Genomic DNA, 27,653 nt, shown 5'->3' on the forward strand with positions numbered 1-27,653 from the left:
GAATTGCTGCACAACCCAGAAAAGATAAGGCCAAGTCACCTTATCGAAGGCCTTTTCCGCATCCAAGCTAGCCAATAGATCATCCCCTGTGCGAGTCCTGCCCTCCCCAAGGGCTACCATCGCCCGCAAGATATTGGCAGAGGCAAATCGACCCGGGACAAAGCCCACCTGGTCAGCATGAACTAAGTGAGGAATCACTTGAGCCAATCGGCGCGCCAGAATTGCCGTAAGGAGTTTCATGTCCTGGTTCAAAAGGGAGATCGGCCGGTACGAGCCCACCAATTCCGGATCCTTTCCAGGCTTCGGTAGGACCACCACATGGGCATGGTTCTGAGCAGGGAGAACCCGTCCCGTATTCTGCATGTCAGCGTACATGGCCGCCAATGCCGGTCCCACTTTAAATTTCAGAATCTTATAGAATTCTGGCCCCATACCATCCGGTCCAGGAGCCTTCGCAAGTTTCAACGCCCCCACCGCAGTTGTAATCTCATCACACGAAATAGGGGCATTCAGCAGACTTAACTGCTGGTCCGATACTCGAGGTAACACAAGGTCCCGAAAAAAAGTGTCACGCGCCTCCAGATCATAAGGGCCCGGGCCGTAGAGATCCTGATAAAAACGAACAAATTGGTCTTGAATCTCAGCCTCCCCTAAGTAAACCATGCTAGCGCTCGCCCTTATGCGAGAGATACGAGTAGCCTTACGAAAAGGGCGCACCAGATTGGCCAATAATTTGCCCGCCTTATTTCCCCATTGATACAACCGGAACTTGTAGACGTCAATATGGGACATAGCTCTTTCAGTAAAAATGACATCAATTTGTTTACGCAGGCTCAAATATTCCGCCCTACCGGCCTCCGAAGGTGCAGCATGCAAGGCACTCCTACACAAACGTAATTGACGAGTGAGAGACACTAAAACTGCGTCGCGTTTCCGACGTTGTGCCACCGTATAGGCGATAATTCGACCCCGAAGAAAGGCCTTAGCAGCTTCCCAGAAGATGGTATCAGAGACCTCTCCTCCACCATTGGTTTGACAGTAAAAATCCCATTCCGTTTCAAGATAGGCATGAAATGTTTTATCTAAATAAAGTGAAGGGTTCAAGCGCCATATACGGTCATGGACAGGACCCTGCCAGTGCAAAGTGAGGGAGACCGCCGCGTGATCGCTGAAGGGCACATCGAGGATATGAGTACGTACCACCCTACCAATGGCCTGCGACGGCATCAAGATGTAATCCAACCTGGAGTGGGTATGATGCACTGCGGAGTAAAACGTAAAATCCACTTCCCCAGGATGGAGAGTTCTCTATACATCTACCAGTCCCAGCTCGCTCATCAAAAAATTTACGCCAATGCGCTCGTTGTCTCCCCGCACCGCCCTCGGAGGTCTGCAGTCTAGGGTGGGATCGCTAGTGATGTTGAAATCCCCCGCCAGGATGAGCTCGTAATTAGGCAAGGCCAAAATATGAGCAAGCACAGCGGAAAAGAAAGAGTGATCATACACATTAGGGCCATAAACGTTGCACAAGAGCACCGAACGATCCTGTAGGGTGCCAGCCCAAAGGACAAAACGGCCCTGGGGATCCACAATGGTCTTATGCGTAACTGCCACCACCGCTTTATTGATAAGGATCGCGACCCCACGCTGTCTGGAGTTATAAGAAGAGTACACCGCCTCTCCCACCCAATCCCTGACCAACTTGGAGTGTTCACTAGAGGTAAGGTGGGTCTCCTGGAGGAAAGCCACTGACACCCTTTCCCTCCTCAGGAAAGACAGCACCTTCTTACGTTTGATGGGAGAGTGGAGACCATCCACATTAAGAGTTATATAAGTCAGATCAGCCATATCCATGGGAGCTACCTAGAAACAAGAAAGAAATACATAGGGTCTCATATTCCCAAAGAGCCTCCCAGCATAGCCCTCCGGAAAAAAGGAAAGAAGAGAAAGACTCCCCGTCGCCAGGGGATACCCACCCCCTAACCCAACCCACCCCCCTCCAAGGCCAGACCAACCCCCAGCCCCCCCAGAATGCAACCCCCACCCATCCACTCCTACCCACCCCCCACCTCCCCACCATGGAAAAGCCCGGGGAGTGCAGCAGGGAAGCCCTCCAGATCCCCCATCGGACCACCACAACCCTCCCCTGCCAAGTCTGGAGGATCCCATGGAGAAAAGAGTACTCACAACCCCGCCTCCCCCTCCCCCCTCCCTGCCAACCACACCCCACAAACAGTCCCCACAACCAACACACAAACAACCCCCACTCAAACCCCCCCAGCCGCACAGCCCGCACCCTGTTTCCCTCCCCCTTCACTACAACAATGCAACCATCCCATCCCCTACCCCCCGACAGGCTCGCCCTCCCTCCCATCACCCACAACCCCCAAAACCAAAAGGTAAAAAACATCCCCATATAGCCCTCCCCCGCCCCCCTCCAGCCCATCCACAAAGAACAGAGAAACAATGAACAGTGCAAAAAACATAAGAAATGCAGTGTAAATCCCAAAACCTTCAGAGAACAACCATAATAACAGCCCAGTTCAGATCAGGACTCCAGCACTCCCAGGAAGGTGAGCCGCCCTCAAATGAGGTGCCTCCACTCCAAAGTCAGGCATACATATAGAGTCATTAATATCCCCAACCTGTGCAGGCAAATAAACAGACAAACAAATACACAAACAGAGCTCCCCCCCCCCAGAAAACAGTATAAACCAGCATTGCGGGCGACACAAAGTCCGCCATCCATTTCAGGGGGAGAACATGGTCCAGGCACCAAAGAACGACAGGCCCAAAATGTACCGGGACATGGCAGTCAGCCAGAGGCCAAGGGAGCCCCCCTAGGGGCCACCCCTCGGCACCAAGAGTCACAAATGGCCCCACCCCACTCCCCCAATCCACAGAGGGAACCCATATGAGCCTTGGGGAGTCAGGGGCAGCAAGGACCTGGTATGGCAGGACCAGACAACTTAGGACGCAGCCTCTCCTCGACGCTCCGCCAAAAAGGCCTGCAGTTCCTCCTTGTTCTCGCACAGACGGGTCCCATCAGATGTATGAATCCGGACCCTGGCTGGAAAGAGGACAGCAAATTTCATACCACGGTTCCGGAGCTCCGTGCAGTAGGGAGCCAAGGCCTTCCGTCTTCCCGCCACATCAGCCGAGTAGTCATTGAAGAGCAGGAGCTTCGCCCCTTCATAGGCCAAAGTCCCAGATCTGCGGAACATCGCCAAAATACGGTCCTTAACAGCTGCATTCAGGTATCGGGCAATCACCAGTCTAGGGCGCGCCTCATCCCCTCTCGACGTCCCAATGCGATGCACCCGCTCAATCACACAGCCTCCTGCTTCAGGGTGCCAGCCCACCTGTTCAGGCAGCCATTTTTCCATGAGGTCTCTCAGCTCCGTGTCCTTGACCCGCTCAGGGAGGCCAATGAGCCGCAGGTTATTTCGCCGCCCCCTGTTCTCCTGGTCTTCCAGACGGGAGTGGAGCAACTTGCAGGTGGCCTCCAGATCTCGGACCCGCGTCTCAGTCAGCCCCGCCTCATCTTCCCGGGCCGAAACCCGTTGCTCTAGTTGGGTGATCTGGGACCCCTGGCGCTCGACACAGTCCTTCATCTCGTCCACCGCCGCTTGGAAACGAGCGAATTTATCATCAATTAGGGCCGACAAATACCGAGTCAGCTCCCTGATTGTCTCCTCCTGCAGCGCGACGGTGGTTTTTGGAGACGCGCTGGCGGCCGCCATATTTGAGGGGAGCGTGGTCTGTCGCAGTTTAACGGGCCGCGGAGTCTTCGAGGGCATGTCCCAGGACCCGACGCTATCCCCGAGGCAAGTTCGCGCTACCACCGTGCGCTGCGAGATCTCAGCTTGTCCCGGAGACCAAGATAGAAACCCGGCCACGAGGTAAGCACTTTTAAAAAAGGCTGGAAGGGCTGGAAGGGAACGGAGCTCGGGCTGGAAGCCTCCGCTCAGCTAAGCCTCATCACGTGACCCCCTGGCCTTCCATGTTAATCAGAAATAATGGCTTCCTGCATTCCAGGCCATGGGTTCAAAGAAAAAAAAAAAAGTTGTTGGAGTTGCTGGATGTTAAAAGAATTCTTCTCCATTACCTAGAAGTGACAAATGAATTTCATCTTTCAGATCATCTTTTTGTTTTAACAAACACTGGTAAGTAGGGAAAGACAGTCTTTAAGGTGTCTATCTCCCGATGGATTAACTTGGCGATTGCCTTTGGGTACATTGCTGTGGTAAAAAGCCACCAACATCTTTGAAAGGGTACAGAAGTTTTGATGGCCCACCCTGTCACATTTCCATTTAGTCTGCCTTCTGTTTCAGACAGGTATATGTATTCAATTTGGATTTCTGCCTGTCAGAAGTATTTGAAGATGTAGAGAAAGAAGTGGAGATTTCCAATGAAGACTGGTGAACTTAATCTTTCTCAAAAAGTCCTTTATTCATCCAAAAACTCAATGACTCAACATGCACATGTTTTGGCCAAATCAGCCTGCTTCAGGAGCCTTCGAACTTGTCTTAATGATGTTGATAACCTATTGTTAATTTATCCTGATAATGCATGTGTTGCCTGTATGGTTGAAAATTTCTTCTCCCTCTCTCCAGCCAAAGTTTCTGATCCATATCATTATTGTTTGACGTTAATCTGGTAGGGCTAGTCATTGGGGAAGCAAACATGTCACCTGATTCACTTCTTACTCTTTTTCTAACTTGAAATCCTGAGGTTGATGGTGTCATTGTTGTCCCATTAGTGACTGGATAATGGGTTCCGGAGCAACTGATCTTGATGGTTTATAAATACGAGTGTCCTGTCCTTGCAGCCTCCATTGATATTGGGTCTTGACTGTCGATGATTTTCTATTTTTTTGAACCTCTTTAGTTTTATTCCAGGGATAGATTCTACCATTTCTATAATCCTCCAAATCTCATTGCATCTTATTATTTTTAACCTTTTTATCCCAATCCTGAATGAATCTAATTTCTTTTCTACACCTTCTATGATGCAGTCAAAATTCTCATCCTCATTTCTCAAGAGATTGATCTTCTCTTCTGCCTTAATTTTAAGTGTCATTCCTCTTTTTTGCTGTTTCTACTATCAAAATCATAAGATCTAATGAATATTTAAGATAGCGCACCAATCATGAAGAAAAGACTCATCGTCCAAAAAGAGACGAGGCTCCTTCATGATTCTCAAGCCTCTTGCAATTCTCTTTACTCTACAATATTGTAAAATCGTAGTGTAATGTAACTCATTTTGTATTATATTCTTTTTGAGGTCAATAAAATCAGTCCATTTACCAAATATAGTATCTACACATGGTATGATAACCTCTGGTTCTGGGATGCCTTGTAAAAGTCTATGTAAATGATCTTCTATATAACTGAGTACATTGTCTCAAGGGGCGAAAGACATAGCGTCTCCAAAAGGGGAGCTCAGAATGGTTTACATGAATTTATTCAGGTGCTTAAGCATTCTCCCCTGTCTGTTCCAGTAGGATCACAATCTATCTAATATACCTGGGGCAATGGGGGGGGATTAAGTGACTTGCCCAGGGTCACAAGGAGCAGCGTGAGTTTGAACCCAGAACCTCAGGGTGGAAAGGCTGTAGCTTTAACAAATGCGCCACACTCTCCCTCTCTGGGATCTCAATAAGTGTTAGTGCAGGTTGTGCTAAGATAGGTGGGTTGTTAGTTCCACCTTGGTTTCTTTTTTTGTCTCACATGTTTTGTACCATGTTTATAAACTGTTTCATATTGAAGTTGATTTGATTTTCAACACTATTTAAAGAGCAGAATAGTGCTTTGGTACAAACTGAGGAGGAGCTGGAGTGCATACCAGAGCAGGAAGTATAGTCAAAGAAAAATTAACTCCTCCTACACAAACTCGCAAGTGGGGAACCCACTTGTCAAGACTCCTGTACCAGTCTACCAGAAATAAGATTATCAAGATAAGAACCTAATCTTCCCATTCAATTTGTCTTCATTTAAGTATCTATTCTCTTTTATAAGAAAGGGCAGGGTTTGAAAATATGCAAAAATGATTTTCAATATCCTTTATCAAGAACTGTTTCCATTCCTCCCACCTCGGAACATTATGGAATGATCTTGTATTGGAGTGCCACCAAACAAAAAGTGCAAATCACACTATTCAATGAAATGTTATCTACCAGCAATAATATCTGAGATGAGCTGCTAAAAACGCAAGCTCTTTTAAAATTTATTTGAAGGTAAAGTAAAAGCTCAAGCAGTCCTTGTCCAATCCCATCAGGGTTTTCTTTTAAAGAACACAGTGACCCTCAGTAGTGAGGGAGACAGTGTAAGTTTGCATGGAGATAGTTTTAAATTGCTCGCATTGGAACAAAGTCCACAGGTACTTTTTACCTGAAAATTATGAAACAATTTTCAAAGTGCTTTACCTCTGAAGTACGCCATGAGTAAAAAGCTCCCATGGATATTTGCACCTGCTCTTTTTGTGGGTACAAAAAATAAACACATGTAAAACTAAAAATACGTTATTTTCCTGCAGTAAATGCAGCTAGATGTATGTACAATTTGGAACAATATATGCACTTTTAACTCTATTGATGGAGGGTAAATTTTCAGACAGCCAATTTATATGCATGAATAACTTTGAAAACTGTCCTTACAGTAAGCTGTGCTAATTAGGATTACTTTTGGCAGAGTACACCAAAGTTCTGTGCTCTGACACTATACTGCCAGCACTGTCACTGCCTCATGGAATCCACTACTTTAAAATGTTGTGTAAAATATGCTAAGATCCTTTAAAACAAGATCATTCCCTATGGAAACAAAATTAAACTTCTATCCTTTACTATTTCTATACAGTGAATAGGGATGCATTGAATAGCAAGAAAAATGTGCATAGTTTTGTTTGATGGGCTCATACAATCTTTTTCTGTTGGGGGGGGTCACATTTTATACTTTGTAATATTCGGAGGGCTGAAACAAGCACCATCATGTCTTGTTTCATCAAATACTGGCAAAATATGATGGTGCGTTTCCCCTCTCCAGCCTTCTCCTAGTCTTACACACACTCTCTCTCTCTCTCATGTATGCCCCCACCCTTCAACCAAACAGTCTCTCTTACCCTCCATCCTATATTCCCTCACCAGTCTCTTTCCCCTCACCTGGCTTCAGTTCCAGAAGAAACAGTGAGATTCCTGCCTCTTCACTGTGACACAGCTTTCTGCAAACTCGAGCCCTGTGATGCTGGAAGTCTAGGTTGATCTTGCGGTTGCTCAAGCTTATAAATAGCCGAGTCGTAGTGGGGAGCAAGAATCCTGTTGTAAGCATTACAAGAATTGCCAAGTTTCTGAAGGCCACAAAAAAGCACTTGGTGGGCCAGATTCTGAACAGTGGGCTGTAGGTTGGCGTAGTGACCTCCCCCCAGCCATGGCCAGTATAGCCAGAAGACAATAAAAAAAGAAGAATCAGACATGCCTGTGGATTACTAACATGTGGGCTGTGTGGAAACAAGTAGAAACAGGCGCATGCTATGCCAGCATGATCACTGCTTGAGGTGTTACCAATCAACCAACCAGGTACGAGTACATCATGCAGACAGTGTGAAATGGAGAATGTGTATGATTTTTTTGTTATTTTTGGGGGGGGCAAGAGAGACATGGAGAAGGGCATGAGAAGGAAAGTAGGAAAGTTTCAGTAATGGCTTATATTTTTTCTTTCTTGTAGTTGTTCTACTTTCCATTTTCTGTCATATATGACCTTTTTTGCAATTTATTTTACATTTACTATACTGCTGCAACAGAACTAAACAGTTTACACTCTATGTAAGACAAAGTAATGGCTATCCTACTTTACATTGCTCTGTTATGCCTCCATATTTTGCTTTGACAGAGTAATACGTATATAAGCTGGCAAACTTATAAGGGACGGGGAGATACCCATTCCTGAATTGCTGTACCCAGGTTTTGGTAACGGTCTCTCCCGCAGGTTATATTAATAAAGGCTATCCATTGCATGCTCTGGTATTTCTGTTTGTTTTCTGTACATTATCTGACTAGGACAGGGAGGGTAATTCCCCTCTCCCCTCAACATTGGACAAACCTATTCTAGTAGTCAAAGATTTTACTTCATTGAACGGCATTACATTATATATTTGGTGGGTTGAGTATGAAAGATTGGCATGAGGCAGTTTTCTTTTGCATGAAGTCTAGACAATGGGTAGAGAATGACACGGGGACACAGTTTGTCCCCCATCTCTACAGGCTCTGTCTCTATCCCCATCCTTGCCCCATGATCTTTGCCCCCATCCATGATCTTTGCCCACATCCATGGGTACCCATCCCCGTGTCATTCTCTAGTTGAAATAATAAATCTTACACTTGTATTTGTTAGATGAATAATATTTAAGAATTGTCATTTTAAACTGCTGATTGTGATGGGATAGGGAAAGATATACTCTCACTTTTGTCAGACCAGTCATTTGTTTATGAACAATCCAGAAAATTCATACTACAGATCTTAGCTTTCATTTGAATATAGAAAACATCACAAAGACAAGGTGTGCAAAAATGCTCACTTATTCCAATGCTAGAAAACAGAATAATGGAAAGTTGACAATACTTATCAAGCCAGCAGTTAGTGGTCTCTGTTTCTAAGGAGAACAGATGTGGGCTCCTGCATTTCAGCCTGGGAGAGCTACCGAAAAATCATTGTACATACAGTAGTGAGTAAAGGTTTTACCTCTAATATAGTGTGAGCTACGGAGATACATTGCAAAAGCTTTTATCCTCATCTTGCTATCTCTACTCAAAAGACAATACAATATTTCTCCTATATGAAAGAGAAAATAAAGAAAAGACTGGAAGGCACTGCTTGATGATTCCTCAATGACAGTAAATAAAATAGAGTTAGGAGAGAAGATTGGCAGAGGAGGATAAAAAGAAAACCCAAAAGCAAAACCAAAACTTGTGGGAGGTAGCAATCAGGAGAATTGTTCATGCAGTGATTGTAATCATGTCAGCTTACCTCAACATCAGATACTTTCATGCGTGTTCCCTCTTTGCCCACAAAGATGTCATCGATGTCCACTAAGACATAACGATCAAGCGTCAGACAAAGACGCTTGCTAGTCAAATAGGCAATAGCATCCACAAAGACAAGTTTATGTAGCCAGAAGTTGAGGTTGTTGCCAAAGAACACTCGCTGAATGCCATCATGGAGACCTAAGTCCTGCACCACTGTAGCATGTAGTGCCCTGTGTGGGGCCAGGTGTGGGATGGAGTCTGATGATTTTGTGCTAGCCAGCAGCACAGGCTCATAAGTGCTGTGATTGGATTGGAAGACTGTCCAGTCATCACCAGGGAGAGCCCCCTGCTCTACCTCATTGGCACGAGTGACAAAGAGTAGAGGAGCACTAGGATTAATGTGGTAGTCCCTTAGTCCCAGGTTGGAATGTAAGAATAGGGGAAAACCCTTGAGCTGGGCACTTAAAAGGCTATTCTCATTAGCTTTGAAGAAGCCAATAATGCCTACACCATACTCCACGCAGTATTTATCCAGCAATTCCCTGTTCCAAGCATCCAGATTCACATATTTCAGGATGTTTTCATAGATAATCAGAATATAACGCCCCCTGTCTTTGTCTGTTAGGGTGGGCATATCCCCTTTTCCAGGTGCAATCTCTGTCCGATACTTAAAGCGGCTGGACTCCAAGATAGCCACAATCTCTTGTCCAAGCTGAGAGTAAATGCTCTCTACAAAAACCAAGACCACAGGATCTGTGCGTGATGTGTCCACTGGCTTAGCCACTCGCCAGTTAGCCTGGGGCTGGACCACAACCCTCTGCTGGTTGCTACAGTCACTAAAGGGCAGAGGAGGTGGTTCCTTGATCTTGGGACTGTTGGTGACATAATATGCCAGGAAGCACATGGAGACCAAGCTGAAGGCAATCAACAGTAAGATTAAGCGATGCAGTTCCAGCTGTCGCATATGACGTACCACTTTCCATAGCTGAATCATGATGAGGCAACCCACCACCTCTGCTCCACCTGCACTTCACCCAAGTTGCTCTCTTGCGGTGGTGAGGCTACACTGTGTTGGTGCTGTCCAGCAGGGTCCTGCAAGGAAACAGCAACCGCAGCAATTGCCACGGGTACAGCAACAGCCAAAGGAAGTAGGGATCAGAAGAAACTCTGCCATTTATGTCAGGTGACCATGGCCCCTAATTCCCATTGCTTCTCCTGTGCCGCTTTTCTTCCTCCTCCTTTTATTGAACAAAAACACTCTTTTTATGCTCTTTAAAAAAGTTCCAGGGGTTATTTATAAATTCCTCAGTTTTCAAAGGCAAATCAGTCACAAATATCTGCTGAAACACTGTTCTCCTGCATTCCCATTTTGGAACAAGGTATCTGAAATAAAAATGTGACTTGATAGCTGTGTCCGTAAGGCTGTGTCCTCGGTCTTGATCCTCAGCTTCTGTACACAATTTGCAACTGAAAAAAAAGCAAAATGTCAGTTAAACTAATTGGAAAATAACAACTGGTCTGTTCAATCAGTGGATTTCTATTTATTGTACAAGGGGGCCATCGTCATTCATAAACAATGTTCTCACTTGCATGAACACTTAACACATCTGTTCCTATGGACCAGTATTAGACTGAAAGCAAGTGTAGAACAAGCAGTGGCAGTGAGAGCTCCTCATTCTTACCTATTACCTTATTACTAAATCAACACTGTTTTGGTGTGACCACATCTGCTCAGAAGATAAACATATAGAGAGGACATGTACTTTAAAGAATGAACATGCATCGAACTTGCTTTTAGTTTCAAAATATTTAAGACCCACCAATACAATCCAAAATGACTTTGACAAACTGCCACTAGCTACATTTTAATAGGTCGATGGGGGAAGTTATCAATGTGAGTTACCATTAAGATGGGTTATTTTACTGTTTTTGTTTTATTTTTATTAATTATCATATTTTTCACAAGTATAACAACTTAAGGAAATACAGAGTCATAATCCAACATATGAAAAAAATCAAAGTACAAAATCAGAAAGAAATTACAATCTTAATGGAAAAACTCTTTCTTAGACCACTGGTACGTTAGATAGATTGTGAGCCCACCGGGACAGAGAGGGAAAATGCTTGAGTACCTGATTGTAAAACCGCTTAGATAACCTTGATAGGCGGTATATAAAATCCTAATAAACTTGAAACTTGAAACTTGAAACTTCAGCCAGGAGAAACATCCATATTACAGAGAGATCTATTTTAAGTAACAAATTAAGAAAAAGGCTTAATACGTCTAAACCCCCCGGTTTTAATTTTTATAGCTAGACTCACCACCTCTGGTTAACCCCTTAAGGTCCAAAAAGGATCTTACACGATCAGATGCATATTTGACAATACATTCTATCTTCCATAATACTTAATTCAATACATTCCTGTTAGAATGTTTTCTTTCTTATTTTTTCCTTTTTCTGAACTCTTCACTTCTTTACTAATCTCTAGGCACTTTAGTTAGATTGTGAGCCTTCGGGACAGTGAGGGAATTTCAAAGTGCCTTTCTTGCTAATAATTTTTAATGTATATTTTCTGTAACCGCTTTGAACCTAACGGATGTAGCGGTATATAAGAAATAAATTACATTAAATTACATTACATTACATTTGCAGGGATTAGCTAACATAAACTTAGCCCTCAACTTCTTCGTCTCTTCTCTCATTACTAAGAATAGTTTACTCCTTTCTTGTGCTAATTTTGTTATATCATGATATAACCATATATGGTGACCATAGAAAAGCACGCCCACTTTTTTAAAGAATAATCTCATGATAGAATTAAGATCTTGTTTGAATATGAAATTTACAATTAATGTAGCTCTCTCCTTCATATCAGAAAAATAATTTTCCAAGACTGCCATTAAATTTTGTAAATCAGTGTAAACAGGAAAATTTCTTTTTGGTACAAGTAAGTAATAAGCTTTATTTATAGGTGGTATCTGGTCTGGTGGAAAGTTTCAATTTTCTATTGGGAATTTTTTAAAGACCTCAGTCGGAGACATAGTTGGAATTTTGGGACAGTTCAATACTCTCAAGTTCAACCGACGATTGTAATTTTCAATCATTTCAATCTTGCGTGAAGTTGAGGTTTGTTCTCTGATTATTGTAGAAATAGAGTTTTTCAGAGAAACAGTCTCAGATTCAATCCTATCTAGACATTCCTGTTTCACCTTTTCGACGCTCAAGGAAAAAGAGTCTACTTTTGTAACCACTACCTGCATATCTGAAGAAGTTTTATCCACCTTCTCATCTATTCTTCGTATGGCCTCCAGGAGAATATCCAGGGTGACCGCAGGGTTGTTTGCTGAGGGTTTCACTCCCTCAGCGTTCTTCCGCCCCTGCTCTCCAGCTGGGAGTATAGCTCCTCCCGTGACTTGCTCCCCCTCCGGAGAAAGAATCACTACTCTGCACACCCGCTGGACAGAGCGGTGCAGAGATTGTTAGCGGTGATAAGGATGTCTGTAAATCCAATGGCTCGAGTGCTCCCTCACTCAGGGCCAACACAGAAGTCTGCTGCCGTTGGGGTGACCAGGGGTCAGCGAGGAATCCAAGGCTCATAAAAACACTGCAATGTCTGCTGAGCTGGTGAAGAGGTTAGAGTTGAGGATTGCGTCGCTCTCACAGGTCCTTTTCTCTTAGTATGAGGCATGCTGAGGGAAAAAACAGCGTCCCAGAGCAGCTTCAGAGGTAAATGATTTGAAGAAATGGATAAGCAGTCGGATCACCACTGCTAGACCTTTTACTGTTAATATAATTACTGTTATAAGTAATTAGAGGGTATATTTACTAAAGAAGTGTTTCCTAAGTCAGTCCTGGTGCATCCCCTTGCCAGTCAGATTATCAGAATATCTGTAATAAATATGCATGAAAGAGATTTGCATTCATTGGACACAATATATGCAAATCAGTCTCATACATATTCATTATGGATATCCTGAAAACCTGACTGGCAAGAGGGCCAGGATCAACTTGGGAAACTGTACTAAAAGGAGTTAAACTTTAACGCATGGTTGGAACATGTAAAAATGTTCACTGCAACATAGTTTAAAAAGCATTTTGCGGTGAAAAAGACATGGTAAAGCTAGTCTACCAAAAACTATAGAGTAACTCTCTGATTCAGAAAATTTTATTGACTTGACAATTTTATACATACTATCAAAATAATAAGTGTAAGGATGTCTACCTTTTTCCCCCAAAAAGAGCACCTGTTTTATGCTTTATTACAGCCATCAATTGGAACCTTTTTGGAGATATGTTGATGTACAGGATGAAACATTTCTTAGAGAGAAATTATTTACAGGTTATTGACCAGTATCTTCTACTTACTTCCACAGATTACTGTAATATTTGCTTATTTGGTATTCCTGCTACACAAATGAAAGGACTGCAGATTATGCAGAATGTTGCAGCTAAATTAGTTTTAGGAGGAAATAGATATGATCATGCTACTCCAGTGTAAGAACAGATTTTAAAAGTCTGATTTATATATTTAAGATTTTATGTGGCTTATGTCCTAGTTATTTGACAGATTTGATAATTGTATGCAAATTAGATTTACGTTAGAGCAAGTAAGGGATAAAAGCAGTTAGCATAGATTATTTTAAAAAAGATTTAGACAAATCCCTGAGGTTCAGTAGAGAGAGAGATTGCTTTCAGAATGTCTGCTGTTTTTTTTGTAACAAAATCCCCCCAAAAGAGCACAGCGTGCCTTGTCTTTAAACCCCCTCTTTATTAATAGTCAATAAATTATATATGCACATGAACTAAATCAGTCACATAGATATATGGCGAATAATAAATTCAAGTCATGGACTTGACAAGGTCCGTGTTTTGGCTATGGTGCCTGCATCAGGAGTCCCAGATGATAAAAACAAACCATTAATGAAATCTGAATGCTAAAAGATAAAAACAAACCATAAAAGGCATCCAATTTCGGGAAGACAGCGGCTATCTCACACAGGAGTTGACGCTGAAGTGAAAGCATCAACTCCTGTATGAGATAGCCACTGTCTTCCCGAAATTGGATGCCTTTTACGGTTTGTTTTTATCTTTTAGCATTCGGATTTCATTAATGGTTTGTTTTTATCATCTGGGACTCCTGATGCAGGCACCATAGCTGAAACACGGACCGTGTCGAGTCCATGACTTTAATTTATTATTCGCCATATATCTGTGACTATTTTAGTTTACGTACATATATAATTTATTGACTATTAATAAAAAGGGGTTTGAAGACCAGGCACGCTCTGCTCTTTTTTGGGGATTTTGCTGCTTAGTGTTCAGAGGTGATTGTGGTTATTGTTTTTTTTTTCTGTACAGTTTGTGGTTAATGACAGACCTCAGATATTACTCCCATATAAAATGGTTGTTTGAATGATATCAAATATTGCTAATAGTCGTTCTGCTGCAGACTTGTATATTTCTAGTGGTTTTTTGGTTTTTATATACCGGTAGGTATATCAAACTTTTCACTTTGGTGTCTTTATAGCCAATTTAAAACTCCCAGATGCATTTAATCTGAGTCTACAATTTTGATATAATTTTAGGGCTTGCTCAACTTCTTGTTTTAGAAAGAATTTAAAAGTTGCTCTTGAATACCTTTTGTGCTAGAGATTTTTGGGCTTTTTGTGGTCAAACAATTTTTATCTTCTCTAAATTTTCTTTTAGGGTTCCTGATTTTCATATGATTCTCTGTTGGCCTTCTGGGATAAGAGATAAAAGGATGAGATCATCCACATATAACAGATAACAAACATTTTAATATCTGAATGACTTCAATTCCTGCTTAATAAAAGAGAAAAGAATGTGCAGGGACTTTTGTCTAGAAGACTCCCCGTGGAGTCTCTCCCTCACACAGTACATTAAACAGGAAGCACCACTACATCAGGTAAACTGTTTCCCCGGAGAACACTCAAAACAACACAGTAAATGCATTCCTTACATACTCAGTTTAATATTAGGCAAAGAACAAAAGGAGGATCCTATTCATTTTGGGCCCAATATTCATAGCAATTTTACAAGAAGCTCCTGTCCAGTTGTCACACATAATTGGGCAATATTGGCTCTGACTGCTGTGGCAATGCCCACTTAGGGCTCCTTTTACAAAGGCGCGCTAAGCATTTTAGCGAGCACTTAGCGCGTGCTACAATACCACACGTGCTAAACACTAACGCCTCCCTAGAGCATGCGTTAATATTTTTCATTTAGCGCCTGGTTAGCGTGCGCTAAAAACGCTAGCGCACCTTAGTAAAAAAGAGCCCTTAGTGCTGGGGCAGTCCATGGATGGAGTTAGGAAGAAGCTGGCCACGTTCAGTGCCGGTTTCTGCAGAGCTAAGCGAGAAGATAGGACTGCACAAAAGTTGCTTATTCCCTATAGTTCATCTAAGTCTTTAAGATCTGTGTTTAAAAATTTGCTATCTGTCCCATCTTTGAAGTTTATTAATACAATGCGGAACCCAAGCACAGTACCGGGTAGAGCTTTGTATTCTTGCCCAGAAATAGCTAAGAAAAAAAATTTAAATTGAATCAAGTTGGGCAGACTGGATGGACCATTTGGGTCTTTTTCTGCCGTCATCTACTATGTTACTATGTAACCATTTTTTCTTTCAATGCGCCATCTCTTTGGAGTAATATTCCTGTCCACTTACGGGAAGAGTCAAATCTTAATCATTTTAAAACAAAACTAAAAACATTTCTTTTCCTTGATGCTTTCAAGACCTAAATGCCCTTTTTAGGGCTACGTAGTTTTAATCAATTATTATTAGTTGTTTTTTTTTTTTTTAAACACTCCCTTTTGTTCTTTCCCTATATGTTCTCTTTCTTACTTGATAAGTTGTAGTTCTGTCCTTCCTCCCTCTTGTTTCTGTTTGGTTTTTGAATTGTTTTTAATGTTTGAATTATGACTGTTGTTTCCAAAGGATGTATAGTTACCCCATATATGTTTTTAACATAATGTTCACCGCCTAGAAGGTTGATTGGGCGGTTTATAAAATTTCTGAATAAACTTGAAACTTGTGTTGGCACCCGCTTGACTTCTAGGTTGGTAGCCGACTACAGATATTTAGTACTAGTGCCTAGATATGGCTTGATCAGGTTCAATATCCAGTCTTAATTCTGCCTGTGGCTGTCAGTGGCTTAAAAAAAACCCACTGACTGGCATTAGCTGAATACTGGCACCTTTTGTTTTTAATCTTGGTAAATTTAAGTTGCTCATGAAAATAAGTCTAATTTTATAAATCAGACCAATATAAAATAGGGAAGGAGCTTTCTGACAGACAGCTGTACAAATACACTTCAGTCCTGACATGCAGAAGTTGACTGTGCTCTTTCATAAATAACCAAAAATTGAGGGCCCTTTACTAAGTTGCGCTAGTAAATGAGGTTTCCTATGCTCTAATGAGGATCTCTCTAGGGCGCTAAGCCCATTTTTAGTATGACTTTAAAATAGGCAATTTTTCTATTTGTTGAATTTTTGATGTGAGCATGTGGCCATTTAAAAAAAAATATTAATGCAGAAGCATTTACCATCTCTTATTTAGGGGGCACTAGAGCCAGATTTTATAAATGGCACCTAAAGGTACCACTCAGCATGGCTGTCAATCAGCTGCTAGGTACCACATATAGAATCTCGTCTAGTGTGCCTAGGCATGCTTAGGCATTCTAGAAGTAGGCGCCGGTATATTAGGCCAGGTTTTACTTGGCCTAATTTACCAACTCCTAACTCAGATGCCTAGCAATGATTAAGTCAACCACGCCTATTCTCCACTAGAGGTCTGCACGAGACCTCTAGTAAAGTTAGGGAGGATCACGGGAATTCCCCCTAACCCACGGGACTCCCATGGGGACCCCCCTCTAGCCAACGGGACTCCCACGGGGATGGAAGGCTTTGGAAGCAGGGTTTATCCATATAATATTATTTGACATGTCAGTCTTAGTAAAAGAGGTGGTTTATAAGTTAATTACCTGAACAGAAAACAAAAAAGGGTTCCACCAAAGAGATTCCACAAAGAAAACAGCAGCGGAAACAAAAAAGAAACTGTGGAATTGATGATCCTGTCAGAAGTAATTGCTGCTTTTTATGGGGACGGGCGGGGATGGAGGTAATTCCTTGCGGGGATGGGTGGGAATGGGTGGGATTTCTGTCCCCGCGCAACTCTCTATTCTCCACCCCTAATCATGCCTACTTTTCAGGTAGGTGTTGATAGGCATTGCTAGAAGTCCTAAGAGTTCAGTACCAAACTCTTAATTGGCTATTTTAAATTTTTTGTTTTGATTGGTTAAAAACTGGCATTGGCAATTACCTCATCAATTAAAGTCAATTTAAAAAAAAGGTTGATTGTAGATTCTAAAGTTAAGGGCTTCTTTTACTAAGCTGCAGTAGCATTTTTAGCATGTGCTGCTCCCCGCGCTATGTGGAAAAACTAACGCCAGCTCAATGGCGGCGCTAGTGTCTAACACGCACGCTAAAACCGCTACCACAGCTTAATTAAAGGAGCACTAAGTGTCACCAATTAGGGCGCCTAGTGGCATCTAATGTATAGGGTTACCAGATTTTGCCTAAAAAAAAAAAAAGAGGAAGCGTGCCCCTCCCCATTCCGCCCCCACCCCTGCCTCGTCTCTTCGGGGCCATGAATGTGATGTGGTGACATAACACGGATGCCCCACAGAGAGTGCGAGTGTGTGTGTGTGTGAGTGAGTGAGTGAGAGAGAGAGAGAGAGTGAGAGTGTGTGTGTGTGTGTGTGTCACACGCACATCTGTGCCCATTAAAAAAAAAACAAAAAACCCTGCTCTCCCTGCCCAGAACAGCTGAGCAGCTTCGGGGAGTTCTCTGGCTCAGTTAATCGGGCAGGGAGAGCAGCCTGAAAGAGGGAGGAGCTAGCGCTAGGGACAGTTCCTGCACCTTTTTACCATTGATTCTCTGCACAAATAGCATGCATATAATTTGCATGCTACTGTGCTGAGCATTGCTAGTAAAAGAAAAATTGCTCCCACTATGGTATTTTTTACCATGGTGTTGGAGCTTTATGCATCTGGACCCTAGTTAAAATAATTTTGTAACAATGAAGAGTCATCTGTGTCATGTGTCTGCTCTCACATAGAAATCTGCCAACAAAAGTGTTTGTATAGCAGGGGTGGGCCTGGTCAGCCCAGTTTAGGCTCAGACCCTCCCACCCAGCAGCCACAGGTGCAGTGGTTCCTACACACTGCTGGCAGCTAACCCAGAAGTCTTCCCTCTGACGTATTTGCGTTTTGTGTCAGCCACTGTCAGCATATAGGAACTGCTGTCAGCGACCTGATGAAAAACAGGTCTGGTTTTTTTTTTTGGGGGGGGGGGCTGGAGGGTTAAAGGAAAGAAAAAGAGAGGCTGCATGGGCTGGGATGGAGGGAGGGAAAAAGATGTCTGTTCATTTTGGGCTCAGGCCAGCCAAAATTGGCTGTTTGGCTACGCCACTGTTGTACAGAAGCAGAAATTAAAGCTTTTTCTTAAGGCAAAGTAGGAGACAAAAGAATGTTAACATTTCTCTATATTTCTTTTCTTAAAATGTATTAAAAATGTTACTGCTTATTTTTCTACTCAGTCATATTAAAGATCTGGGTATGCCACATGTCCTCCTTTGTTTCTGCTTAGAGTATAATTCTAGTGTTCCTACACTTTTCTTACTGTTTAGCCTGAAGGAACTTGCTATCTTTACTAAAAAGAAAGAAAAGAGAGTCACACCATAGGTAATATGGAAATGTCTGAGATGTTTGCTACTAATCATAAAAAATACTTGCTGAAAAAAATGTTCCTAAAGCATGAGGACAACTTTTCAATTTCATTTCCTAATTAATGTTGAATTAGCGCCCATTTTAGATGAATTCCAAAAAATAACAAAAGTACCTTTTGATGAGTATCTTTTGATGAGGATATGCCCCATCTATCCATCTACCCTATGAGTCACCTTGTAAATGCATTCCTGGCTTGCATACCTATTCCCACAAGATCTAGATGGCAGCAGCATAGGTATAAGAAGATATGCAGAACCATTCATCTATCGAGTTTCAGTGCTCCCCGGAAGCCATATGGGAGCACTGGGAGAAAGAAACAGAGAAACATGACAGAAGATGAAGGCCAAATTCACAACATCCACCATCTCCTCCCCCCTTTTTTTCAAAAGGGGGGAGGAGATGATTAAAAAAAAAAAAATTAAAAAAAAAATGGCATAGCTATCTTTGTTAGAAATAAACAAGATTTCACAGTTCTTTCCAGCACACATGACACATGGGAGATGGATTAGCGTAACTGTAAACATTAATAATTATACTATTATGATTGTAAACATATATGCACCCAATATGGACTCACCTGAATTCTTTAAAGAATTGGCTAGCCATGTATCACAGGTGCCTGAAGCCCAGTTAATTCTTTCTGGGGACTTTAATTTAATACTGAATCCCTTACTAGATAGGCTTTCAAAATCCTCATACAGGAAGTCAAGAGCTTGGTTTTCACTTCAAGATTTAATTTCCCAATTTAATTTAACAAATCCTTGGAGATTACTTAACCCATCGACAAAAATTATTTACAGTCTTCTTGCCTCCTCATGCCAAATACATCAGAATAGATTATTTTCTTTTTTTTTTTTTTTTAAATTTCTTTATTGATATTTTGAACTTGACAATGTATACATTTGAAAAATTGAAAAAAAAACCTATATGAAAATACACTATTAAATATTACAATAAAAAATTTAAATCCCTTCTTAACCTATAACAGTAATGATATTATATTATACTCATCAATATTATAGAATATTATGAAATTTATACCTCTAAATAAATAATACACCCCCCCCCACCCACCCTGGATGTGCAAAGGAATCTAACAAAGAAAAAGGAATCACTTTAATTATAATGTGACAAAATTAGTTAATGGACCCCAAATCCCCTTAAAGGATTTAACAAACCCTAAACGCTCTGCCATAATCTTTTCATATTTATATGTTGCACATACAGTTGCCCACCAAAAACTAAAATTAATCCTATCATGATTTTTCCAATTAGATGTGATCATTTGAACCCCTATTCCTGATAAGATCATGAAAAGGCGACTCTTATTTCTATCCAAAATGGGTTTATCATGCAGAATCGTTCCAAAAATTATTGCTTCATATGTCAAAGGAATAGAGGATTGAAGAATATTATTAATTTGCCCCCAAATCGACTTCCAAAAGCCAAGTATCAATGGACAAAAAAATAAAAGATGATCCAAAGTCCCAATATCAATATGACAATGCCAACATCTATTAGATTTAGAACTATCTACTTTATTCAACCGAACTGGAGTCCAAAAAATTCTATGTAATAAAAACAACCATGTTTGTCTCATAGATGCTGACATTGTACATCTTAATCTCCAAGTCCAGATTCGTGGCCAACGAGAAACAGAAATATGCTGTTTTAACTCGATACTCCAAATATCTCTAAGACTATTTTTTGGTTTTTTTATTTAAAAATCCAGAAATCAATTTATACCACTGGGCAGCCTGATGTCCTATTAAATCTGTTTGGTAGCAAAGGATTTGCAAGCTAAAATAAGTTTTCAAATTTTTCCATTCAGGGAACCCCATCTGAATAGCCTGCTTCAACTGCAAGCACCTATATTGTTGAGTGTTTGAAATACCAAATGAATGCTGCAGTTGTGAAAACTCAAGCAGATTACCATTAGAAATAAGATCATCTAATGTCCTCATATTTGCCTGCATCCAATTCTTCCAAGCGATTCCAGCACCGCCTATTTGAATCTTGGAGTTTAACCATAAGGACTGTAAAGTAGATTTCATTATTGGTACCTCTGTTAATTTATTAATAAATTTAATAGTTTTCCAAGTCTCCAATAAAATTATATTGTCCTTAGCATATTTATGAAATCTGATACTTAATACATGTGGAAGTCTCATAGGGGACACCAAATTCCGTTCCAAATATAACCAATCTGGTTGATGATCAATAAGCTCAGGGAGGATCCAATACATACCTTGACGCAATATATAGGCTTGATGGTACCTATAAAAGTTTGGAAAATTTACCCCACCCTCCACAATTGATTTTTGCAATGATACTAAAGCAATTCTTGGTTTTTTCCCAAGCCAAACAAATTTTGTCAAAATATTATTTAATTTTTTGTAAAAGGACTCTTGAAAATAAACTGGTAACATACTCATTTGGTAACAAACTATAGGCAAAATCATCATCTTTACTGTTTGCACTCTCCCCCACCAAGAAATATGCAAAGGATTCCATTGCTCACACAATTCTGTAACTTTTAGTAATAAGGATTTTTCATTTACCTTCATTGTTTCTTCCAATGTACTTTTTATCCAAATTCCTAAATATTTTATTCCATCTTTCTTCCAACTAAACTGAAACGAATCAAATAAGCCTTTTATACAATGTACATTTAGTGGAAGAATTTCTGATTTATTCCAATTTATTTTATAACCTGAAAATTTTCCAAATTTATCAATCAAATCCAATAAATGTGGAATGGTTGACTCCGGATTTCTCAAATGAATCAAAATATCATCTGCATAAGCAGAAATTTTATATTCCCGACCTGCATAAGGAATACCTTCTATCTCCTTTGATTGCTGAATAGCTAAAAGTAGAGGTTCCAAAACAATATCAAATAACAAAGGAGATAATGGACAACCCTATCTAACTCCCCTTTCTAAAAAGAACCTTTCTGAAAAAGTATTATTTATATATAATCTAGCAGATGGGGAGCTATACAGGGATTGAATCATTTGTATAAATCGAGAACCAATACCAAACCAATCCATTGCTTGATACATTCTTCCCATTCTTCCCGATCAAATGCTTTCTCTGCATCTAAAGAAACAGAGAAAGCCGGATCTTTCATATCCTTTGTTAAATGTAAAATATGAAAAGCTAATCTGGTGTTATTTGAAGAATGTCTTTGAGCAACAAAACCTGTTTGATGCATACCAATAATATAAGGGAGAGCCTTATTCAAACGCAAAGCCAATATTTTAGCTAACAATTTCCCATCAACATTAATCAAAGAAATAGGCCTATAGTTTGAAACCAACATGGGATCTCTGTTTGGCTTAGGCAAAACTATTGTTAAAGCTTCTGCCATAGTACCTGAAATACAACCTTTATTTAGTTGAAACTGATATAATTTGAAAAGATGGGGTAACAAAATAGTTTGAAAAGAGTTAAAAAATTCTACCGTATATCCATCACTTCCTGGAGCGGATCCAACTCTAAGGGACCTTAAAGCCCTCTGAATTTCTTTTTGTGTTATAGGTGCTTCAAGATTATCTTTCATATGATCAGGAACTTTAGGCCCATTAATCAACTTTAAAAATTCAAAACCATCTTTCTCTTTATTAAAATAATGCTCAGAAGAATACAAGCTTTCATAAAATTTCAAAAATTGTTGTAAAATATTTTTAAATTGAGAATGAATTATTCCATTATCATCTGAAATAGCCATTATATTAGCTTTCCTTTTTTTTGCTTTTAAATAGTTAGCTAGTAATCTTCCCGCCTTATTTGAGGTTCCATAATACAATGCCTTATAGGACACAAAGGCCCTGATTCTCCAAAAGTGCGTCCCGATTTTAGGCAGCGGTAGACGTCCTACAGCTCTCTAATCAGCCAATCGGGATGCACTTTTTTAAAAAAAAATGCTCCCCATGCAGGCCGCCCGGAAGAGGCGTCCTATACTAAACGCCGATTCTATAACCGGCGTCTTTAGAGAATCGGGTTAAATTAGACGCGGCCGCTATACTTATGGCAGCAAGGGATCTCCCTGCTGCAATATGTATAGCGGCCGCAGTTGTTGCGGCCGCCTGTCCCATCACCGACAGGCGAATGCCCAACTCCTCCTGTCGGAACCCCCTCCCCCCCAAACTCGTAATCGCCGACAGGAGGATGCCCAACTCCTCCTGTCGGAACCCCCTCCCCCCCAAACTCGTAATCGCCGACAGGAGGATGCCCAACTCCTCCTGTCGGAACCCCGGAACCCCCTCCCCCCCAAACTCGTAATCGCCGACAGGAGGATGCCCAACTCCTCCTGCCGGAAAGCCCAACGACCCCCCGCCCCAACTAATCTCCCTCCCCCAACTAACCTTTCAATGTTGGTCAGCTGGACGGGTCTTGCTGCCGTCCAGCCGACGGTCTGCCTCGTGGAAATGAGACGGCACGCCCCTTCCCGGCCCATCCCCGCTAAATCTAAGGCCTGATTGTCCCAGGCTAGGCACCTTGGCCAATCAGGCCTTAGGATTAGTGGGGATGGGCGGACCCGCTATGCCTAAGGCCTGATTGGCCCAGGCTTCTACAGCCTGGGCCAATCAGGCCTTAGATTTAGCGGGGATGGGCCGGGAAGGGGCGTGCAGTCTCATTTCCACGAGGCAGACCCGTCGGCTGGACGGCAGCAAGACCCTTCCAGCTGACCAACATTGAAAGGTTAGTTGGGGGAGGGAGATTAGTTGGGGCGGGGGGTCATTGGGCTTTCCGGCAGGAGGAGTTGGGCATCCTCCTGTCGGCGATTACGAGTTTGGGGGGGAGGGGGTTCCGGGGTTCCGACAGGAGGAGTTGGGCATCCTCCTGTCGGCGATTATGAGATTGGGGGGGAGGGGGTTCCGGGGTTCCGACAGGAGGAGTTGGGCATCCTCCTGTCAGCGATTACGAGTTTGGGGGGGTTCCAGGGTTCCGACAGGAGGAGTTGGGCATCCTCCTGTCGGCGATTATGAGTTTGGGGGGGAGGGGGTTCCGGGGTTCCGACAGGAGGAGTTGGGCATCCTCCTGTCGGCGATTACGAGTTTGGGGGGGAGGGGGTTCCGGGGTTCCGACAGGAGGAGTTGGGCATCCTCCTGTCGGCGATTATGAGTTTGGGGGGGAGGGGGTTCCGGGGTTCCGACAGGAGGAGTTGGGCATCCTCCTGTCAGCGATTACGAGTTTGGGGGGGTTCCAGGGTTCCGACAGGAGGAGTTGGGCATCCTCCTGTCGGCGATTATGAGTTTGGGGGGGAGGGGGTTCCGGGGTTCCGACAGGAGGAGTTGGGCATCCTCCTGTCGGCGATTACGAGTTTGGGGGGAGGGGGTTCCGGGGTTCCGACAGGAGGAGTTGGGCATCCTCCTGTCGGCGATTACGAGTTTGGGGGGGGGGGAGGGGGTTCCGGGGTTCCGACAGGAGGAGTTGGGCATCCTCCTGTCGGCGATTACGAGTTTGGGGGGGGGAGGGGGTTCCGACAGGAGGAGTTGGGCATCCTCCTGTCGGCGATTATGAGTTTGGGGGGGAGGGGGTTCCGGGATTCCGACAGGAGGAGTTGGGCATCCTCCTGTCGGCGATTACGAGTTTGGGGGGAGGGGGTTCCGGGGTTCCGACAGGAGGAGTTGGGCATCCTCCTGTCGGCGATTACGAGTTTGGGGGGGAGGGGGTTCCGGGGTTCCGACAGGAGGAGTTGGGCATCCTCCTGTCGGCGATTATGAGTTTGGGGGGGGGGGGGAGGGGGTTCCGACCATATCTTGCCCCTAATTGCTGTAATTGCGGTCTCAATAATAAAAACTGTTTTCTTTTTTCAGCTGTTTTTGGGGCAAAATCAGGAAGAAACATAAGAGCTGAATTTTTATATTCTATTTTCTTTTTTTCTTTGGCAAGTCGCAAAATTTCAATTGCATGCTGAAATCTGAGAAGTTTTAATATTATAGGTCTTGGTCTAGGCTGCCCATTTAACTGCCTCACAGGAATTCTTTGTGCACGTTCTATTTCAAACAGAAACTTTGTTGAAATTGAAAATAAATTTGGCAGCAAATTTTCTAAAAAGGTGACACAGTCTTTTCCTTCCGATCCTTCAGCCATCCCAAGGATCCTAACATTACATCTATGAGAGTAATTCTCATAAGCTTCCATACGTTTTTGCAGGTCCTTAAGCTCAGCGTGATCTTTTTTGTACTGCCTCTGGTCCACTTCCATTTTCTCAATGCGGGACTCTAACTGATCCACCCTTCGATTAGATATCTCCAGCTGCTTAGTAACAGTAGAAATCTCCTCTCTCATAGCTGCCATATTTTCTGCGTTATCTTTTAACATTGATTTAATCACCCGAAGTTCCTCCAGAATATCCACCGATACAGGATCTGCACTCTCTTTTGGTAAGGGAACTTGAGCAGCTATTACCGACTCAGGCTTCAATCTCTTTGCTTTAACTCCGGTAGAAAAAGAATTTTCTAGTTTTGTTTGTTTTAATGAAGCCATTTCAGCACTTTCTTTAAATTTTTTTTTAAAATAAACTAATAATATATTCAAAAATAACTGCTGAGTATGAGGAGCTCTTCAATCAGCCAGCCATTCTATTGCACTGACATTCCAGAACCCCAGAACAGATTATTTTCTAATAAGTAACTCTCTTTGTAATCATATCTCATCAGGTGAAATAAATGAAATATCGGTCTCTGACCACGCAACCATAACCTTATCCCTAACCGGTATAACAACTATACTTAATAATAAACTGTGGCGATTTAATTCCTCATTATTACAAGAACCTAACTTTAAAAATATTATCCATAAAGCTATTAATGAATATTTTCTCCACAACCCACCTGACTTTTATACGAGGAGTTATTATTTCATATTCTATTAATCTACGTAAATCTAAGGAAAAAGAAACTTGAGAATTAGAAGCTGAAATCTGAAACAAAGAAGCTTTACACTAGACTGATCCCTCTAACATACTTGTTCTCAAAGATTAACAAAAATTAAGATTTAAATATAACTCCATCCATCTTAAGTAAGAATGCTGCTCATAGCGTCTGTTCAGGCAGCTACGTACTATTCAGAAAACAACAAAGCTGGCCACCTATTAGCATCAAACCTCAAAAGAAGAGCAGAAAAATCGACAATTGCCAGTATTATTACAAAAGATAATACAGTTGTCACAAGCAATTCTGAAATATCAAACTGTTTCTAGGCATTTTATCAAACACTCTACACTTCTAAAGTTGATTATGTATCTCACCAAATTGATTGGTTGAATAATCTACCTCACCCTGTACTCAGTGATGCTGATAATACTTTACCAAAAACAAAGAAAGGACTGCAGAGTATAACGTACAAGGTGCAGGAATCATTAAAAGTCTATATAAATCAGTAATCCATTAAAAACTGCTCTCTTATATATAAAGTGCAGACCCAACACGGTCCGTGTTTCAGAGAAACACTCCTTCCTCAGGGGGGTATCCGATGTATCACATATAGAGAGTCACGCGGAGCACACCATTGTAGTATAAAATGATCAAAATTTGTGAATCGAAGGCAAGAAGTAGGAAGGGTAGGGACAGAAAGGTCTCACCTGTGGTATTCAGCTGACCATGGAGAAGAGAGATGGACATCAAGGTGAAATTTCTGTCCGAATCAGAGATGCCGTTTGTACAACATTGGCCTCATTCAGGCTTCTGCTGAAGCTTTTCAACACGTTTCATTTTCTTACATGGGTGAGCATTAAAAAAGGAAGAGGGAGCATTTACTGAAGGGCAATACTGAGAAGGACTCTTTTCAGCTCAAATTTGTGCAATATGGCTTTGCAACCAGAAATCCTAGCAGCTGCTATATTTGCAGAATCTGGAGGAGATCAGCTTCAGAATCTCTTTATCCATGGTAAGGGCAATGTAGAGAATTCACACATACAAACCATGCCAAACAAAATGGGGGGGGGGGAGGAACCCCGATGGGCGTCATTCTCTACTTAGGCTCACAGAATTGAAAGATATTTCTTAAAAGAATAAACAAAGAGCACAATGCTAAAACAACAACAAAACCATAATCTAGTGTACTCCAGTGGATGCATTAAGGTGAACATTTTACAGGCGGGGGGAGGGAGGGAGAATAGTCAAACAAAGGATGGCAGAAGTTAAAGAGAGACACTCATGCTTCCTGCGTTCTACTCTAATTGCTGCTTTTTTGTTCTACCCCCTCCTCCTTCGAATTCCGTCCATCGTCTACATTTGAAGGAATCTCGCCTTTGTACTTCAAGCTTGCTGGTGACAATGACTCTTGTAGATATCCTAAGCATCTAGAAGGCTTTAAATTTTAACTTCTCCTCTCTGCACATGCTCATTTGAAAGGTTGACTTTACCATCTTGAGACAGAGGCAGGTTAAAACGTGTTCTGATTATTCTTTAACAGAACCACAGTATGTGTGCTCTTGCCCTATGATGAGATTGGAGAAACGCCCTCCCCCACCGTGTGCAGCGTTATTAATTCAAAGGGTCCAAAAAGCAGCAACAGACAGCAGGATTCAAACTGGAAAGGGTGGCAGACAAAGGCCTTCTTTGTCACTAACTGGAGAGGCATCCAGCAATCCTCAGACCTTACATTCCTAGTTAGAAAAGGAATGTATCCAAACTAATTGAACTACTAATATGCCAATCAGCATAAAGCAGGAAAGTGCTTCCCCTGAAGCAAGAGCAGCAGAAGCTGTAACAAGAGGTAGTAATTACTTCTTTTCAGACAGGTGCACAATTTCACACTTCTTGTCTTGCTGCAAGTGACAGACTGCACAAAATGAATACAGAACAGTCCT

General features: G+C 42.1%; 1 protein-coding gene across 1 annotated transcript in view; it reads right to left on the minus strand.

Annotated features, from left to right (window-relative positions):
• The window catches only part of NDST2 (N-deacetylase and N-sulfotransferase 2), a 687,503-nt gene that overhangs the window by 135,999 nt on the left and 523,851 nt on the right, over window positions 1-27,653 (minus strand). Inside the window, 1 exon segment of the mRNA XM_033942504.1 lies at window positions 9,021-10,486. Within this exon segment, the coding sequence (XP_033798395.1) occupies window positions 9,021-10,013 (993 nt within the window). The 5' untranslated portion in view covers window positions 10,014-10,486.

Source organism: Geotrypetes seraphini, chromosome 4 (genome assembly GCF_902459505.1).
Source record: "Geotrypetes seraphini chromosome 4, aGeoSer1.1, whole genome shotgun sequence".
In the NCBI taxonomy this organism is placed as follows: Eukaryota; Metazoa; Chordata; class Amphibia; order Gymnophiona; family Dermophiidae; genus Geotrypetes; species Geotrypetes seraphini.